This window comes from Octopus bimaculoides, chromosome 23, assembly GCF_046866305.1.
Source record: "Octopus bimaculoides isolate indiv1 chromosome 23, ASM4686630v1, whole genome shotgun sequence".
NCBI lineage: Eukaryota > Metazoa > Mollusca > Cephalopoda > Octopoda > Octopodidae > Octopus > Octopus bimaculoides.
Window position 1 is genome coordinate 20,802,261 of NC_142950.1, and position 20,508 is coordinate 20,822,768.

The 20,508-nt window shown below is 38.2% G+C and overlaps 1 protein-coding gene across 2 annotated transcripts in view; it reads left to right on the plus strand.

Annotated features, from left to right (window-relative positions):
- Positions 1-20,508, plus strand: part of LOC106883004 (deubiquitinase MYSM1) — a 31,854-nt gene that overhangs the window by 1,756 nt on the left and 9,590 nt on the right. For both annotated transcript variants that reach the window (XM_089340576.1, XM_089340575.1), the window contains exons 2-12: positions 2,442-2,538; positions 4,803-4,873; positions 5,743-5,875; positions 8,032-8,130; positions 9,384-10,083; positions 10,689-10,854; positions 12,056-12,186; positions 12,781-12,887; positions 14,464-14,541; positions 17,259-17,360; positions 19,830-20,016. In XM_089340576.1, the coding sequence (XP_089196702.1) occupies positions 2,527-2,538; positions 4,803-4,873; positions 5,743-5,875; positions 8,032-8,130; positions 9,384-10,083; positions 10,689-10,854; positions 12,056-12,186; positions 12,781-12,887; positions 14,464-14,541; positions 17,259-17,360; positions 19,830-20,016 (1,786 nt within the window). In that variant the 5' untranslated portion in view covers positions 2,442-2,526. The remainder of the gene's footprint in view (positions 1-2,441; positions 2,539-4,802; positions 4,874-5,742; positions 5,876-8,031; positions 8,131-9,383; positions 10,084-10,688; positions 10,855-12,055; positions 12,187-12,780; positions 12,888-14,463; positions 14,542-17,258; positions 17,361-19,829; positions 20,017-20,508) is intronic.

Below are 20,508 nucleotides of genomic sequence, written 5' to 3' on the forward strand. Positions count from 1 at the left end.
CGTGAAACTTGGAGTTGTGAAAAAGTGCAGCATCAGTTTTGAATAAATGATTATATAGTGGTGTACAGAGAGAGAGAGGGAGAGAGAGAGAAAGAGGAATGGGGAATTGTCTGCAATGAGTGTAACAGAGTCTACTTGCATTCATTCAAAGCAGGAAATTCAATTTCTAACTATTTCAAGTCTTATGCTTGTGTACCTTCAGCATGAAACTCAGAGCTATGATGAAGGGATTCTTTTACTTTGAATACATACATACATATATACATGCATATATATATATATATATATATATATATATATATATATATATATGTGTGTGTGTGTGTGTGTGTGTGTGTGTGTGTATATCAGGTCATTAAGAATGATATGTCTGATTTTCTTATGCACCAACTTTGACAGTCGTTAACTCTAATGTTTTATTCTGACAATTCTTTGTTTTACAACATTGAAGACTTACATCATTACTTTTTGAAATGCAATTCATGGTGTCTGATTATATTGTGAGTTTTCCCTTGTAAATCAATTTTTGTGAATCCATGGATAGATAAAAAATTTGTGTTGTTTATGAATATGAGTTCCGTCGTGGAACCAATGCATCCCAGACAGCTTGAAGCATCAGTGAGGTGTTTGGTGAAGATGCGGGGATTGAACGCACAGTACGTCAATAGTTTGAGATGTTCCAGTCTGGAACTCTTGAAAATTAGCCCCATAGTAGACCTGAGACCAAGTAGATGATGATGAGTTGGAAATTGTAGTGGAAGTGGATAGATCTCAAACTACACGTGAGTTAACAGTAAGGTTTGATGTTCTGATCCCAACTGTATTGGACCATCTGAAACAAATTGGCAAGGTAAAGAAGCTGGACAAGTGGGTACCACACGAACTGAACGAGCATCAAACAACACATTGTCTTGAAACTTGCTGTTCTTTACTGTCATGGCATAAAAGCAAACCATTTTTGCATCATATTGTTACGTGTGATGAAAAATGGATTCTTTTCAACAATAGCAAGTGTTCTGCATGGTGGTTGGATAGAGACAAAGTGACAAAACACAATCCAAAAAAGAATATTCACCTAAAAAGCTAATAGTGTCTGTTTGGTGGTCCAGTGCTGGTGTCATCCACTATAGCTTCATGAGATCTGGTAAGTCAATTACAGTGGATGTATACATCAACCAATTGGATGAAATGATGAGTGAACTTGGAATGAAACAACTGAGATTGCTCAATAGAGACAGGCCAATTCTCTTGCAAAACAATCCTTGGCCACATGTTGCACAAAGAACGCAGCACCTGATGAACCAGAAGACTGCATCAAGCTCTAATGTCTGCTATGCTATGGTTTCTGCTGCTGAATGCCCTAATGCCAGTCACCCACTTTACAGGGTGTACTGGGTGCTTTTTACTTAGCCTCAGCACCAGCAGGGCCATGTAAAGAGTAACCCACAAGGCAAGACACCTCAACTAAAGTGGGGTAGTATTGAGAAATGTAGCTTTGTGCCTGGGGGACAGAAACAGATTTTTTACTGTAGAGGAGGTACATGGCTTAAAGACCTCCTTCTGTCAGGAATGACCATGGTATTGCACCTAGAAAGTTACCCTCCAAGACATAAGTCCAGGTAAGATTATTTATGGAAGATCAGCAGTCACCCATGCATTCCAGCTTCCCCTCTTCATGCCACTGATGTTATCTAAGGGAAAAGCAATGGGTGAGACAGCTTGGCACTAGTGACATTGCTACAGCTGAGTGAACTGGATCAATGTGAACTAAAGTATCTTGTTCAAGAACACTACACAGCCCAGTCTTGGAATCAAACTTACTACCTCATGATTGTGAGTCCAATGCTCTAAGCACTAAACCATGTGAGCCCACCTAGATATACATAATCTTTATCAGCATTGTTTTATACCCACTTTTCATGCTGGCATGAATTGGATGGGTTGCAGGAAGACTGCTTCTTGCTTGCATTTCATTTTTGGAATGGTTTCTATAGCTAGACATCCTTCCTAATACTATCTATTTTACAGAATGTACTTGGGGTGTTTTTCATGGAACCAGTTTGTAGAGAGGTGGGCATGTCTTTGACATGACTACTCTGGCCTGCATGGGTGGTGGACTTAATCCATCACCACCACATGGTCCTAGGTTGCTTTTAGCAAAGGTGTCCACTCTGTTGTTGTAAGAATTTAAGTCAGGTCTGCAGTTTGAGGATACCTTCCTCCGTCCTTCTCTTCAGTCTTGGAGGCTGTTCAAAAGTCTTACAAAACATTCCCTGTCCCTTAGTGCAAAGAAATCATGAAATCTTCTTTTGAAGATTGTAAAAATGTGGTTTTAAAGGAAATCTGTCTGCCATTATTAAAAGGTTGATTGAGAACCCATTCTTTGCTTGTGATTTGACTGTTTAATTTCTTGTTTTTTCTTTTCATGTTCTTATTTTTAGACCAAATGGAATCATTGCATATGATGTTAATGAATTACCATCAAAAAGTGCCAATCTGTTACCAGAATACACCAATCCTCCATGGATGTTGGAACAAGTAGGTTGTTGTTGTTAATCTTGTTTCTTGTTTATAGATTCTTATGTTGAGAAAAAACATCAGATTGCAATTCACTCCCAATAAACGGTAATTGCTCAGTCTTCTTGAAGTTCTGGATCTGCCATATGTACAGCTTTAAGAAAAGGTGGCTGGAGTGAAGCTAATCAACATAGATTGAACAAAAACTGGATTATGAGTCATTATATCCTTGTCCTTTTTTTTTCCCCGCTGGCTTGGGTTGGATAATACAACAGGAACTGACAAACGATGGGACTGCACTGAGCTCCAACGTGCTTTGGCATGGTTTATACAGCTGGATATCTTTCATAATGCCAACCACATTTTTCATAGCACCAGCATCAGTGAGGTCACCAAATAGCTTGTGAGATGAGACCCGTCAACTAAGTGGCAGTTTTGAGAGAGATGAAAGTATGTGTGTGTGTGTATTGTACATGCATACATGCTTGCATATATTGTATATGCATATATTGTACATGCATGTATTGCATGTGCATATACATGCATGCATATATTGTAAGAATGTAATTTTAATGTCCACTTTTCCGTGCTTGCAAAGGTCGGATGGAGTTTATTGAGGCAAATTTTTCTACAGACAGATGTCCTTCCAGTTGCCAGCCCTCATCTATTATTAAGTTAGGGAATATTTCTCTATTGCTTGACAAGTTTTCACAGAATATTGCAAATGAATGAGATTCATTTACAGCAATTGCACAATGACAAGACAAGGAAACAATACACATTATACACACAATTATGTACATCACACACACACACACACACACACATATATATAAAGTGAATGACATGGCACTCCATCGGTTATGAAGACGAGGGTTCGAGTTGATCTGATCGACAGAACAGCCTGCTCATGAAATTAAAGTGCAAGTGACTGAGCACTCTACAGACACGTGTACCCTTAATGTAGTTCTTGGGGAGATTCAGCGTAACACAGTGTGACAAGGCTGGCCCTTTGAAATACAGGAAGAAAGAGTGAGAGAAAGTTGTGGTGAAAGAGTACAGTAGGGTTCGCCACCACCCCCTGCCAGAGCCACGTGGAGCTTTAGGTGTTTTTGCTCAATAAACACAATGGCCGGTCTGGGAATCGAAACCACGCTCCTATGACTGCAAGTCCACTGCCCTAGCCACTGGGTCATTGTGCCTCCCCATAAAGTGTATAGATAGGAATGCAATATCCAGGCGAGTACCATTCAAGCACTGAGTTTTAATGAGCACCTGGAATTACTTGAAATAAGCATTCCCACTGTGTTTTATCCGATGGGTAAATCCTGGGTTTGCTTCTCTAGGTTATGAATATTTAACTGAGTGTTTATTCAGTACAGTAATGATGAATACAGAGATTAGTACACGTGTCATCATCATCATCATCATCGTTTAACGTCTGTTTTCCATGCTAGCAAGGGTTAGATGGTTCAACCGGGGTCCGGGAAGCCAGGAGGCTGCACCAGGCTCCAGTCTGATCTGGCAGTGTTTCTACAGCTGGATGCCCTTCCTAACGCCGACCACTCTGTGAGTGTAGTGGGTGCTTTTTACATGCCACCGGCACGGGCCAGAGGAAGCTGGCAATAACCACGATCAAGTTGGTGCTTTTTACGTGCCACCGGCATGGAAGCCAATCAAGTCAAGTCAATAATTTTGTTGTTGTTTCTACAGTCAATTATAACATATTTCTTTTAATTTGTTGAATCACCATCTGTGAGTTATCAGAGGATGTGCAGATTAGTTATGGTTCAGTTCAGTCCATTATCACTGAAGATTTGGGTTTGAGATGTGTGTCTGCCAAGTTTGTGCCAAAACTGCTTTCAGCTGACTAAAAGAACACTCGGGTTTCAGTTGGACAAAATCTCGATTGTGTTGAGAACAATGAAAAGTTTTTGAAAATTTTTCATAGGCCTCTGAGCAGATATCGCCAAGCTTTTGGCAAAATTTGGTGCAGATTCTTTGCTCAACTTTCTCTGTCATGGTCAATGCAATGAACACACACTGCATGTTACTTCCAAGCACTGCTGTAAACAGCAGAAGTGAGCTAAAATCTTAAAACTTAGTGCACATGCATAGCAGAGTTCAAGGTCAATCTGTGCCAAACAGCTTTAATCTGTATGCTTTAACTTCATTAGTAATGCAACAGTCTAGATACTTATTGATCAGACCACATATATAATGTATGTGTGTGTGTATGGTATATTATATGCATATTACATTTGGTTTTAACTTTCTTTTTCTAGGGGTGGACTTTGGACAGTTGTATGGATGAAAAGTCAAAAGCCACAATTGAGAAAATGTTACAAGAAGAACAGTATCCTTTTGTTAAGACACACACAAACATACAAATTATACACCATTCTGTTATTGAAACATCAAAGTCATCACCATCCTATTCTCAGTTTAATATCTACTTTTCTGTGCTAGCAGGGTCAGATGGACCTTGTTGAGACAGGTTTTCTATGGTTCGATGCTTTTCCTGTCACCAATTCTGACTTGTTTTTAAGCAAGACAATATTTCCCTATGGCTGAACTTGTTTTTCATGAAAGATTGAAAACAAATGACAATAAACACATACACATACTCATGTCTTGCACACACACACACACACACACACACGTACTTGCACAAGGTGGGCTAAAAGTTACACATCAAAACATTTGACATTCTTTTTATATTACGTTATTATTATTCATTTTGTCCATCATGTACAAGTATGTGTGCATTCATCATTATTTTATTTACTTTATTCAATTTTAGAAAAATTAAAGCATGTCTTTGACAAATCCGAAGCATACTGAACTTATTTTTGTGCATGACTTTTGGCCCACCCTTTATATGATGAGCTTATTCTTTCAGTTTCCATCTACCAAATCCACTGACAAGGCTTTAGTCAGCTTAGAGCTATTATATAATAAATCTGCCTATGATGTCACTGACTGGAACTGAACCCAGAACCATGTAGTTGGAAAGTGAACTTTCTTAATTACACAGCCATTGGTAATGTTTTATAATAGTTTAATTGAGTAAGGAGTGGGCTCTGCACTCATAACCTTTTTTTTTATGATGTTAAGGTGTGATTTGGAAGCCTTATTTAGTTGGTAGTTCTATGAAAGTGGGACGCTACAAAGAAATTCCCCTGTTGCTTTGCATTTCAAAGTGTTTTCTTTCAATGTGTTAAGATATTATATGAATGGAAAAGGTGTTGCTAAAATGATTCATGAAAAGTCGCCAAAAACTCCTGTCAAGCGCAAACCAGTAACTAACAAGAAGTTATGGACAGCCGATGAGAAGAAACTCTTTCAACAAGGATTGGTGAGTCAAAGACCTTGTTTCATTTATTTATTTATTATCTCTTTTATATTTTCTTTGTTTCAGTCACTAGATTGCGGCCATGCTGTGGCAATGCTTTGAGAGGTTTAGTTGAACAAATTGACCCCAGAATTTATTTTTAAGTCTGGTACTTTGCTGAACCACTAAGTACAGGGATGTAAACAAACCAACAAAGTGGTGGGTGAATGAATGGAAATGTGAAGAAACACATGCACACACACACACAACAGACTTCTACACTGTCCTATTCATTCAGAAGGCAAACGCATTGGTCAGCCCAGGGCCGTAAAATAAAACACTTGCCTAAAGTGCAGCACAGCCTGCTTGCACCTATTTTTATTTTTTTATTATTTTTCTTAATCTCCAGCTCATACCAATATGGAAAACAGACGTTAAATAATGATGATGACGATGTGACTGATGATGATGATGATGATAACATTTTGTATAAAGTGGTAAACTTTTTGGTTATGGGTTTCCCATAGGCCAATCTTTATTTTACTGCATTTCTTACATAATTAGGGCAGAATAAATACCACAAGGTATTTTTGAATCATAACAGTGGTTTATTAGCATTTGTCTTCTCGGTGAGTATATCAATGATCTATACACACACAAAGGCAGTGACCTGCTGAATCATTAGCATGCTGGGCAAAATGCTTCTTGACATTTCATCCGTCTTTACGTTCTGAGTTCAAATTCCGCCAGGGTCAACTTCGCCTTTAATCCTTTTGGGATCGATAAATTAAATACCAGTGAAACACTGGGGTCGATGTAATTGACTACTCCCCCCATTCACATATACGTGTGTATGACTGTTGGGGTGATGAGGACTGTCTAGTTGTAGGATGACTGAGGACTTGTGTGGCGACTTTGTTTAACCCTTTAGCATTCAGAATACTCTGTCAAATGTAATGTTTATTTATTCTCATTGAATAATGGCATGATCGTTTATTTTCAGAATAATATTGTAGGGAAAGTGTGAGAGGCCGGATCTGACCAGTTTGAGGATAAAACAATGCTGAATATTTTGACCAGATATGACTGGTTTAAATGCTAAAGGGTTAAAGTGAAAAAGAGTTGTGCACCATCATTCTCTCATCCACGACCACCTTAACCCTTTAGCATCCAGATTACTCTGTCAAATAGAATGCTGCTTTTTATTTATATTATTTTGAATTAATCATGCAGTGTTTTATAGCTTCAAGATTTCAGTGATGTATAATTTTAGAATGACATTGTAGGGTAGGTGTGAGAGGTCAGATCTGGTTAGTTTGAACATAAAACAGATAGAATATTTGGGTCAGATATGGCCAGTTTAAATGCTAAAGGGTTAAATCTAGTGACAAGATCAAGTCGAGATGTTTGGGGATAAAGACAGATGGTCAAGATGTCTTGCTTGCTCCACAGTGCATTGCTGCAGCTGCCTTCCTCTCTGTTGGGCCATAAAAGTTTCTTCTGCAATGTCTGCCAGATTCATTCTTTACATGTGTAGATAGGTAATCCCTAACTCACCTGTTGGCTACCCTCACCTGGTGTAGCCTTCCTGTTGAAATGGCTTACCAGGATGTGACTGTCATTGAATGCAAACAGCTACTTGGAGCCACAGATGAGAGTTGGGAGTGAGGTGGAGACTAAAAAGGACAAACCACCTCTAAAAGTGTGACAGATTCCCCCACTGTCAAAGGTACTACCCCTCCCTGACAGCCTCTACACACATATATACTTAAATGATGAAATTATGCACAATTTTTGTCGGCAAAATTTTATTTTACTCACAAAGCCATTGGTCTGTCTTGTACTATATTGTCCTACTTGTCTTTTCTTTTTAAAGAAAATTGTAGTATATAATTTGAGAGAGATTTGACTGCTGTTTCATCTTGGTTGTGAGGTTACATAGAGGCTCCCTCGTTGATTCATTTTGTTAAGACTAACTTGATTATCATTTTTCCTGCAGATAGCATCTCTGAGATATCTCTATCAGTAGCTTATCCTTCTAAAAGCTTGTTAAAAGCTCTCAGAACTTCTGCCCATTTCTTACTCCACATCGTTTTGCTTTCATTCAATTTTACTGGATAATTCTTTTTTAATTTTATGTTTTTTGCTTTTCTTTTCTAACTTTTTTTTTTGCATTTTAGGAGCTCTATGGAAGGAGTTGGAAAAAAATTGCTCTTCTCATTCCTGAAAGAACAAGTTTACAAGTGAAGAATTATGCACAGCACTATTTTAAGAATATGGTATGTTGTATTTAAAAAGTATCCTTAGCTGTGAGTCTTTATAAGGTGTGTAGCCATACAAGTGAGCCTGTACAATATGTGTGTTTATGAGTTTGCATAAGGGAAGGTTTGTGGCTTAGTGGTAAGGGTGTTGCACTCACAATCACAAGATGGTAGTTTCAATTCCTGGACCAGGCGTTGCATTGTGTTATTGAACAGAACACTTCATTTCATATTGCTCAAGTCCATTCAGCTGTAAATGAGTAACCATGTGTTGGACCAGCATCCCATTTAAGGGGAATATTGTGATTTTGATCACTTATACACCATGGAAACCAAGTAACTGGCCCTGTGAGTCATAGGATTTGAGGCCCTAATATCCAGGGATTGTTCATGATAAGCACGACAACCCAGCAAATGTGCTTTCATTAGGAAAAAGAGCTGGAAAGTGAAGAAAATGGGAATACAAGAGAAAGTAAAGGAATACAAATTGTTTATTGTTTGGTGATTAACCCTTTAGCATTCAGGTTACTCAGTCAAATGTAATCCTTATTTATTCACCTTATTTTGAATTAATCATGCATTATATTTTACATTTGAGATTTTAATGATATGATTGCTTATTTTTAGAATGACATTGTAGGGTAGATGGGAGAAGCCAGATCTGGCTGGTCTGAACATAAAAGACACTCATTCCTCTATCATGCTTTCATATCCTTCAGTATTGTACCCTGCTCAGTTAAGAGGGCTTTGTCTTGCAGGTACTTGGTGAGCTCAATAGTGCTGGTGCTATACAAAACAACACCCAGTACATTGTGTAAAAAGTGGTTGGTACTAGGAAGGGCATCCAGCCATAAAAACCATACCAAAGCAGACATTAAAGTTCTGTGTAGCCTTCTGGGCTTGTCAGTTCATGTTGAACTGTTCAACCCATAGCAGCATTGAAAAAGGGATGTTAAATGATGATGATATACAACAGGCTTCTTTCAGTTTCCTTCTATTAAATCCACTCACAAGGCTTTGGTTAACCCAAGGCTGTAGTAGAAGCTACTTGCCCAAAGTACCGTATCATGGAACTGAATCCAAAACTACATATGGTTGGAACTAAGCTCCTTAACCACACAATCACCCCTATCCCTCTTTTCTCATCAGAATAAATTAGTAATTAGCCTTTCTTTAATATCTTAGAGGCTACTTACTCTATTTTTGGTTTTTGGTAATGTTTTGCTATATTATTTTCTTGTTTCTTCTTTTTATTACAAATTTTAATCTAGTTGAAACAAAAACCTAATGTATCAGAGAAGCCGATAAGTTTGCTGCAGCATAATTCAATCAAAGACCCTCTGTCAACCACTCTAGCATCTGTGACCACAGCACAACCCACTGTTTATACTGTTAATACAAAGAGGAAAAAGCCTCCTTCCCATCAAAATGGTATGGTGTCACCACCTTGTAGCGTTGTTGTCAACTCCATGGACTTGATATCTGTTAACAGTGACAAGATGAACATCTCCATCACCAACCTTGATGTTCTGACTCCACTTGACCAAAACAAAGCCACATTGAATAGTGAATCTGAGGATGAAGACATTGATGTTGACATTGAAAGTGTGGATAACTTGGAGAACAACCAAGTTTTGAACAATCGGTCAGCATCTCCAAACTCTGTCTATTTCGCACTTTTGAAGTCTGCCAACATCAAGAAACAGAGTTGTGCAAAAGTGAAAAAGAAACTGCCTCCGTCTAATCCAGTCTGCATTAATGTAGCCCAGACCTGTGTCAATGGGAATTCATTGGTGAAACCTGATCCAGTAGTGCCATTGGCACAACACTGTCCTCAACCTGTTGATAATGATGCAGTTCCTGGTTCCGAAATTGACTGTGATACAGATATGACAAAGGACCCACAAGACGAGGAACTGGCTCCACCACCTGTAGATGAAACAGAGGAAATGGATAATTTTGACAGCCTTTGTAAGTTTAATCTTGTTTCTATGGTTATTCTAATAAACTTATTATTTTTTTGTTTACTGAATGCATGCGGCATAGCTGTATGGTTAAGAACATTGTTTTGCAATAATGCGACCCCTCCTCACTTCCTGGTTCAATCTTACTGTGTGACATCTCGCCCAAGTGGTTTTATCTACAGCCCTAGTTCAACCCAGAAGAGATGGGAACTGGAAGTCTGTCTGCTGTCAATTAATGGACTTAATCTAGCATCTGATTCAACACCACACTTGGCCTGTTACCTGTTTAATAGGGACCACTCTGTTACAAGCATTTGGGCCACATTTTAATGCTGAAGGTATCAAGACCTTATTCTCCCACCAACCAGTCTTGGAAGTCTTGCAAAAAGGTCATGAGTATGGTTCTTATTCTTCTAAGATATGATGGCTGGTGGGTGTGTGGTTTAGAAGTTTGTTTTGGAAGTACATGATCTTGGGTTCAGTTCTGCTGTGTAGTATCTTCAGTAAATGTCTTCTACTGTAGCATTGGGCTGACCAACATGCGTATGTGTTTGTGTGTGTGTGTACATATATATATATATTGGATATTTAATGAGTATTCTTTTCATTCAGCTGAAGAAAAATCAATCCCTTGCATAGTACCAAGTGAAGAAATAGTCCTTGACTATGAACATATCAGTGAAGAAGAAAGAAAGGCTTTTCCAGAATTCTTTGATGGAAGACTTTCCAAAACACCACAACGATATTTGAAAATCAGGAATTACATGTTGGATTGCTGGTAAGTGTTTCTTGGGGTTTGAAAAAAAGGGGTGGGGAGTTTACTTAGTCTTCCTTTCTTTACTGTTATGTAATCAATTGGCATGCTAGAGATAGCAGCTAAATCTGGCTCAAATCATAGCCGACAGTCTTAAAATCAAGAAGGATACATAGAAAAGTTAGTCCTACATATAGATATAGTAGTTATATAGTTCCTTCCTGAGTCATATGGACTCATAGGGCTGGTTTAATGGATTCTCTGACATATATACTCCCTGGGACAGGACTCTGGTCCATCACAGTAGTCCTAGATATACTGCCTGAAATAAAGATTTGATGGTCATGATTGGAATGCCTTTGATTATAGGTTTGTTCATTCGGAGCCCATCTGGAGGTAGACAATAACATGAGAGTAAAGTCACCAGAGATGTTACATTTCTGGAACTCATTGTTTGGAGTAATTAGCATTATTTTCGTCATTATCATCATCATCATCATTAATGTTTTATTGTTCACTTGGCTTGATGCATCTTTTCAAGTGTAGCATAATGCCAAATGGTTTCTGTCCTTGTCTCTGTGAGACCCAATGCTCAAAGCCCTGCATAATGCCAAATGGTTTCTGTCCTTGCCTCTGTGAGGTCCAACACTTGAAGGGTGCTTTTACGTGCCACCGGCATAGGTGCCATTTGCGTAACACCATTATTTGCCATGACTGCGATTTTACTTGGCTTGATGGGTCTTTTTCTCAAGCACAGCATAATGTCAAAGGTCTTGGTCATTGCCTCTGTGAGGCTCAACATCCAAAAGGAGCTCAACCACTTTGCCTCTGTGAGGCTCAATGCTCAAAAGTTGCTTTTTATGTGCCATCTGTACGGGTGCCACGTGACACCAGCATCAGCCACAACTGTGATTTCACTTGGCTTGATGAGTCTTCTCAAGTACAGCATGTTGCCAAAAGTCTCAGTCACTAGTCACTGCCTCTGTGAGGCCCAAAGTTCAGAGATCATGTTTCACCACTACATCCCATGTTTTCCTGGGTTTACCTCTACCACAGGTTCCCTGCACAGTTAGGGATTGGCATTTCTTTACACAGCTTTCCTCACCCATATGCATCACATGACCATACCAGTGCATTCATTTCTCTTGCACACCACATCTGATGCCTCTTATGCCCAACTTTTCTCCAGTAGTATAATAATTTGCTATCATTTTTGTTACAACAGGAAAGCCTGCAAACCTTCATTCTTAAATAAAACCTCAGTCCGTCCTGGTTTGAAAAACTGCGGAGATGTGAACTGCATCGGTAAAATCCATACTTATATTGAAAGCATTGGCGCCATAAATTTTGGATGTGGTAAGAATAACTTTAAATTCCTAATCAAGAATTTATTCAATTTATTCATGGTCTTTTATTCTATTTGTTTATTTGTTTTATATTTGTCTTTTTGTGCTAGCATGAGTTAGTTGTGTACATATTATTGAACCATTGTTTTAAAGCCAGTTGCCCTTTCTGTCATTAATTAACCTTCACCTAGTTTTTGAGTAAGGGATTTATTTTTATTCTCTACATCTTTGGAAGTGTAGAGCTGGTGGAAGATTTGTTGACTGGGAATTATCAACATAGTTCACTGTTTCATGTTTATGTGTGTGTACGTGTGTGTTTCTTTCTCTCTCTTTATGTCTGTGTGTATTTCTCTATAAGTCTCTCTTTTTCTCTTTCTTTTATTTGTTTGTCTCTTTCTCTCTTTGTATGTATGTATGTATGGCTCTCTCACACTCTCTCTTTCTCTTCTGAACTCCCCTTTCTCTCCCTTTTTCCCTCTCTCATCTCTTCCCACTCTCCCATCTCCCTCCCTCTCTGCCCTTCTCTCCTTCCCTCTCTCTCCCTCTCTCTTCTTGTATATGTCTTTACCTTTCTGTTGTTCTCTATCTTTATTTTGCTTCCCAGAACAAGCATCTTACAATCAGCTACCAAAATCTTCAACATCAACAACGAAGAAGACATGTGCAAATGAAGAGGTTCCGGACCAGCAGACTAGCAAGTTAGATGCTATGGTGAATATTTACTTCATAATTTTTTTCTTTAACTCTTTCATTACCATACTTTCTTTGAAATACACTCTTTGTTTCAATTAATTTTGAAAATAATGAAGAATTTGTAGTAAAGATTGTTTGCCAACACAACATGGCAGTCCTGGTTTAGGACGAATGTTGCTGTAATTTAACCCCAGGAGACATCGTCCCCAGCTGGCTATACGACATGATCTGTGTCCTTATATTTTCGAACAAGGGAATCTAGCACTCCTACTCAGCTCAAAACAATATCTGTGTATCACGATTTCCAAGTTATTTCCTTCATCAGCACAGAATAATTGTTTGGCTAGAGGTGGCGCTACCAAATTCCTGTTTGAAATGTATAGTTTTCAAAGTGACAACTAGTCACTGATCTATAAATTAGAAAATTACTATTTTTAAATCTCACAGCGTGAGATATTCAGCAACAGTACTTTGTAGTAAAGATTGTTTGCCAACATAACATGGCAGTCCTGGTTTAGGACGAATGTTGCTGTAATTTAGCCCCAGGAGACATTGTCTCCAGCTGGCTATATGACACGATCTGTGTCCTTATTTTTTTGAACAAGGGAATCCAGCACCCCCACTCAGCTCAAAACGTTGTGAGATTTAAAAATAGTAATTTTCTAATGAAGAATTTATTCAAATAACTTTATCATTCTTAACCTGATGTTTGGAATATAAATGAACATGAAATTTTGATGGAAGGTTTTAATTTAGATGACTTTAAAAAGGGAAGTTTGTATCATGGAACCAGGGGACAATTTCAGGTGAGTTGGTATCAAAGGGGTTCAAAGAGTGCTTAATATTAATCTTTATATCTTTTAGCTGTTTCCATCATTGAACTGTGGCCATGCTGAGGCACTGTCTTGAAGGGTTGAGTTAAACAAATTGACCCCAGTACTTACTTTTAACCCTTTAGCATTTAAACCAACCATATCTGGCCAAAATATTCTACCTGTTTTATGTTCAAACCAACCAGATCTGGCATCTCATGCCAACCCTAAAATGTCATTCTAAAAACAAATGGTTACCTCATCAAAATCTCAAAACTATAAGATAATGCATAATTAATTCAAAACTGTGAATGCTAAAGGATTAAACCTGGTACTTATTCTGTCAGTCTCTGCTGAACTAAGTTACAGGGATGTAAACAAACCAATACCAGTTGTGAAGTGGTGGTGGTGGTGGACAAACACAAAAAGGCACACACACACATTCCCATACATCACTTTCTAGTATATTATGGTTGCATAACGAAATACAGTGTCCCTACACATCATTAATATTCACATACATATATGTACGACAGGCTTCTTTCAATTTCTGTCTAAATCCACTCACAAGGCTTTGGTAGACCCACAGCTATCATGAAAGATATATGCCTAAAATGCCATGTAGTGGGACCTTACCTATGAAAATGAAGATATTGGAAGGGGTCTATTAGTAGCAGAAATAGTTACCAAACCCCTGAAATTCTAACCTTAGAAACAGAACTTGCTGCTCTAAGACAACACTTTTGTAACTGCTTCAGATTTTGCTTGTATATTTGTTTCAGAGACCCAGACGAAAGCGTGTAAAAGATGATGAGGGTTTCTGGGTTTGTGATACGATTTCTAAAGACAAAACAGCCGAGGTAAATCTTGATTTTTTAATCTTTTATTTTCTGCTATTTCTTTAGTAAATATATCGTCATTATCGTCATTTAACATCCATTTTTCATGCTGGCATGGATTGGATGGTTTAACAGGATCCAATGAGCTGTAGGGCTGCATTGTGCTCCAATGTCAGCTTTGGCATGAATTCTTTAGCTGAATGCCCTTTCTTATGCCCACCACTTTACAGTGTGTACTGCATGCTTTATTAGGCCACTAGCTCTAGGAGGTTTACCAAGTAATTTACATGAAAAGGAAAAAGGGAGAAAAGGAAAAGCCTTCCTTGACTAAGTGGGAAGTATTAGAGAAGGTGGAATGGTGGCTTTATGCCAGGGGTAAACAGTGGCGTCTTGCTATGGGGAAGATACATGACTACTCCACATTTATATAAGAGTGGGCGGGAGTTAAGGTATGCAAGTATTTCAAAATATCTCACAGAGTGATGACCGTTCCCTGCATAGTTACAGGCTGCTCTTTGGTAAGGCATGGCACCCGTTCAGCCACCCTGCCAGGGATATGGTGAAATGATGGGACTGCAGCATGGCAGATTGTGAAGAGGTAGTGGAAGAGCTCAACTGAGCCAATGATGCTTCTTATATTGATGCTGAGCGGAAGAACCCTAGAAGATCAATGGTCAAGGTTAGGGCAGCAAGCTGGCAGAAACGTTAGCACACTGGGCGAAATGCTTAGCGGTATTTCGTCTGTCGCTACGTTCTGAGTTCAAATTCCGCCGAGGTCGACTTTGCCTTTCATCCTTTCGGGGTCGATAAATTAAGTACCAGTTATGCACTGGGGTTGATGTAATCGACTTAACCCCTTGTTTGCCTCCTCTATGTTTAGCCCCTTGTGGGCAGTAAAGAAATAAGAAGATCAATGGTCAAGATCAGCAAGCTCTATCAAGTGAGTAACTGCAATGCACCTATAGGGGTAACTATAGAGTAACTGCAATGCATCTATAGGGGTAACTATAGAGTAACTGCAATGCATCCATGGTTGTGTAATCAGTTAATGAAAGATTCATTATGACTCAAGCTCTCAATTCAAATTCATAATAATGGAATTGAATGGTGACAGAGAGTCATGGGAATCCATGAAAGCAGTGAGCAAAAATAAGGTGTAAGTATCTGGGAAAAAGGTATTTACTTACCTTTATTTATTTTAACCTTTTTCCTCTTTTTTTCTTTCCTTGTTCTTTCTCTCCTGTCTTGAAAGTTACTTGATAACCTCACTAGTGCTGGTGCCAGAGAAAAAGCAGTCAGTACACACTGTGGTGTGGTTGACACTAAGAAGAGCATCCTACCTCAGAAACTGTGCCAAAGTTTATATTGGCACTTGTTGCAGTCCTGCAGCTCATTGGATCCTTTTGAACAATCCAACCCATGTCAGTATGATAAAATGGAAAACAGATGTTAAATGATGATGGTGACGGTCTTTTATCTTTTACCTTTTCCTTTTTTTAGTCATTAGACTATGGCCATGCTGGGGCACTGCTTTGAAGAATTTTAGCCGAACTTATTATTTTTGTAAAGCCTGGTACTTATTCTGTTGGTCTCTTTTGCTGAACCGCTAGGCTACAGGGATGTAAACACACCAACAGTGGTTGTCAAGCAGTGATAGGGGACAAACATAGACACACACACACACACACAGATATATGTATATATATAACATGCTTCTTTCAGTTTCCATCTTCTAAATCCACATCCACTCATAAGGCTTTGGTCAAACTGAAGCTATATTAGAAGACACATGCCCAAGGTACCATGCAGTGGGACTGAACTTGAAACTATGTAGTTGAGAAGCAAACTTCTTACCAAACAGCCCTTCCTGCATGTATGTATGATGATGATGATGTTTTTTTTAAAGGTAGCAACAAAAATTGTATTTTGTGTGAAAATCAGTCAAAGCTAAATCACTGATAAAATTGGTAATCAGTATTAAATAGGGTACAGGTAGGTGTAGCTGTGTAATTTGCTTCCCAACCACATGGTTTTGGTTTCAGTTTCATTGTGTGGCACCTTGGGCAAGTGTCTGCTACTAGAGCCCTGGGCCAATCAAAACCTTACAAGTGGATTTAATAAGCAAAAGCTGAAAAAAAGCCCATCAAATATATATATGTGTGTGTGTGTGTGTATGAGTGTATTTTAAAAAGCTTTTGCAATGAATTCTTGATACTGTCACAATATTTGAAGAAAGATTTTCTTAAATTAAATTTTTTAAAATTATATAAAATAAATTTAAAAAAACAGAATGATATGACCCTTTGGAAAGGAAATTTTCATATTGTGTCAAGCAGTTTTGCTGTTTACAGTTTTACAAACGTGCAATATTATGGGGTAATTTATATTATTTTATGTTTATGTGTCCTTATCACATGTTGTAAATGGGTGTCACTATCATACAAACAGGGTCATTCGTTTCCAATGTCTGGGGAAACATGTCTGACCATGAAAAATACTACCTTGCTTGGAAACAGGCAAAGGTTGGCAAGAGGAAAAATATTCAGCCATAGGAAATCTGCATCGATAAATTCCACCTGACCCATGCAAGCATGGAAAAGTTGAAGTTAAAAGGACAATGATGATAATGACAATAAACATGCTCTTAACAACAACCATAGTAACCACAGCAATAACATGTCCATCATCAATACCTGTCCATCATCAATCTAATTTGTTTTTAATGTTTTCTTTTGTAGAACAAGGAATGTAATAAAGCCTCCCAACCCAAAATGAGCCGAACGAAACTTATTGAAGATCCATTCCGGTTAATTCCATGCCAGATGTTCCCAGAAGAAATGGTGAGTTTTGTTGATTTATGTTGCTATGTTACCCAGCTTGTGATGTGGCAGAGTCATTAGAATGTTGGATAAAATGCTATATAGTACTTGTTTCAACTTTCTGTACTCTGAGTTCAAATTCCACTGAGGTCAACTTTGCCTCTCATCCTTTCGGGAGTAAATTGGTGGCATTATTTGAGCATTGGATGAGATGTCTTGCAGTATCTATGTTGGTGGAATGTCACTGAGACAAGTGGTGAAGTTTAAGTTTTTCAGGGCCATATTCACAAGTGATGGGAGGCATGAGGCTGAATTGGAAGCTAGAATTACTATTGTTGGCACAATAATGTACCAGCTCCGGTAGTCGATCTTCACAAGAGAAGAGGTTGGTGAAGAACCAAACTCACTAACTTTTTTTCAGTTTTTGCACCTATCATCACCTGTGGTTATGAATGTTTGGTAACGCCCAAAAGAGAATGATTGCAAATTCAAGCAGTCAAAATGGAGCACATTTGAAGAATCTCTTAAGTAATATTACTCAAATTATTTACAATTGATGGATATTTGTCCTCATCTTGTTTGTTGTTAACCCTAACCCTCCAGCCTTCATCAGGTGTCTTGGGGAAATTTCGAACCAATGTTGTTGTTGTTGTTGTTGTAGTTGTTGTTGTTGTTGTTGCTGCTGTTGTTGTTGTTATTGTTGTTGTTGTTGTTGTTGTTGTTGTTCAGGTCACTGCCTGGAATCAAACTTGGAATCTTGGGGTTAGTAGCCTGCGCTCTTAACCACTACGCCATATACCCGTGGTTCAGAGCGCGGGCTACTAACCCCAAGATTCCGAGTTTGATTCCATAATAATAATAATAATAATAATAATAATAACAACATCGAAAAATACCTTAGGAATGAGAACCCAGGTTCAAAAGTTTGTGTTAACAACAAACAAGGTGAGGACAAATATCCGTCAATTGTAAATAATGTACATAATTCCTCCTCTTTCAAATATAGAACTGTAATATTTCTCAGTTAGATACATAGATCAGGGATCAGGGAGTCTCTTCAGGCAGAGCCACTACCTCTCTGCATTGAGATGTCACAGTTCCAGTACTATGGATGCATAATTATAATGTCACAAGAATCACAAGACAGATTCTCCAAGCCAAGCCAACTGGCAGGAGACTTAAAGGTTTATTAAATTGAGATCGTTTTATAATATCTATAGACTCAGTCGGTCACACTTGAGAATCCAGTTGGAAAGTGTTATGATGGTTGCTTCTGATGGGACCCTATGGAGGAGGTGTTTGAAGAATCTACACCCATGATCCTCCAGGAAAATTGGGTAGAGAAGATGGATGGATGAATCGAACTGATCAAAATTAGAGAAGGAGTAAATTGTTGAATAAAAATTTACTTTTATATCTGACAATGATATGTATTATATCATTGATTTACAAGGCTAATAAGGTCATTAGTTTGACTAATTTAATTGACAATGTTTGAAATGACACTAGTGCCAGTTGTACCAACCTTTACGCTTTTCATTTTGGACAGCACTGGTTGCAGGGATAGGAGAGGCTTGCATACAAGAACAAAGGTCACTGCTAATCTTTCACAAAATGAAAACACCTTTGCTAATGTTTACATAGAAGGCAGCAAGCTGGTAGAATCATTAACACACCAAACAAAATGCTGAGCAGTATTTTTTCTGCTCTTTACATTCAGAGTTCAAATCATGCTAAGATCAACTTTGCTTTTCTTCCCTTTGGGCATCAATAAAATAAAGTATCAATCAAGTACTGTAGTCAATGTAATCAACTTGTCCCATCCCCTCAAAAAGTTGCCAGCCTTGAACTTTGCTACTGACTAGTATCCTAGTCAGGGGAATGTTGTGATCTCAATCACTTAGACTCCTTGGAAACCATTTAATCAACCTTATGAGCCCCAGGGTTTGAGAGAAAATTAAAAGAAGAAGCCTATATGTATAGGTTCGGATGTGGCTGTGTGGTAAGAAGCTTGCTTCCCATCCACACAGTTCCAAGTTCAGTTCCGTTACATGGCACTTTGGGCATGTGTCTTTTACTACAGTCTTGGGCAGCCCGAAGCTTTATGAGTGGATTTGATAGACAGAAACTAAAAGAAGCCTGTCGTGTATGTCTTTGTATGTGTGTTTGTCCCCTGTTTGACAACCAGTGTTGGTGTGTTTATGTCCCAGTAACTTAACAGTTTGGCAAAGAAAAACAGTAGGATAAGTACCAATTTTTATAAAAGGTAAGTACTGGGATCAATTTGTTCAACTAAATTTTTTCAAGGCAGCGCTCCAGCATGGCTGCAAACAAGTAAAAGGTAAAAGAAAAAAGATGTATATGTGCAGATTCATGATGAAACCTGGCTGAGAGAGGCCCTAGATTAGCCAGGTTAACTACTGAGGCAATTAGATTAAAGTAGAGTGTTTTTACCTAAGGGATGCTTCATAATTTCTTTTAATTTTGCAGGCTCCTTTACATATAGATATTGAATCCTCTGCTCTAATCACCATGGATGTACATGCCCACATGTTTAAAACAGAAGTAGTTGGGCTTTTAGGAGGGGAATGTTCTCCTGAAGGCAACCGCATGAAAATAAAAACTGCTATGCCTTGTCGGAGTATAAGTACAGGTATTCAGTGTGAAATGGATGCAGGTAAGTACCTCCTTGCTTTTTTTTTTCTTTTTAATTCCTTAAATTCCTTTTTTCTTCTTTCACTTTTTATTATCACCATTATCATCTTTTTAACATCCATTTTTCCATGCTTGCATGGGTTGGATGGAATTTAGATGAAGTGTCACCAACCCTCATCTGTTTCTATGTAATATGTAAGCATGTATTTATGTATGTATGCTTATGTGTGTGTACATGCATGTATCTGTACATGTATGCTTGTGTATATCTGTACATATACATGTGTGTGTATGGCCTAGTAGATCAGAATGTCATGAGTTATAAAGTTTCTGAGTTCAAATTCAACCTGCCACTATATCACATCCATATGAATAAGATACTTCATGGTGATTTGAGATCATTCGAATCAAAATTATAGAGGTAATTATTGAATAAATAATTTTGCTTTCATATCTAATGGTGATGTCAATTATCTAATTATAATCCTATTATCATTGATATAGGATTATATCA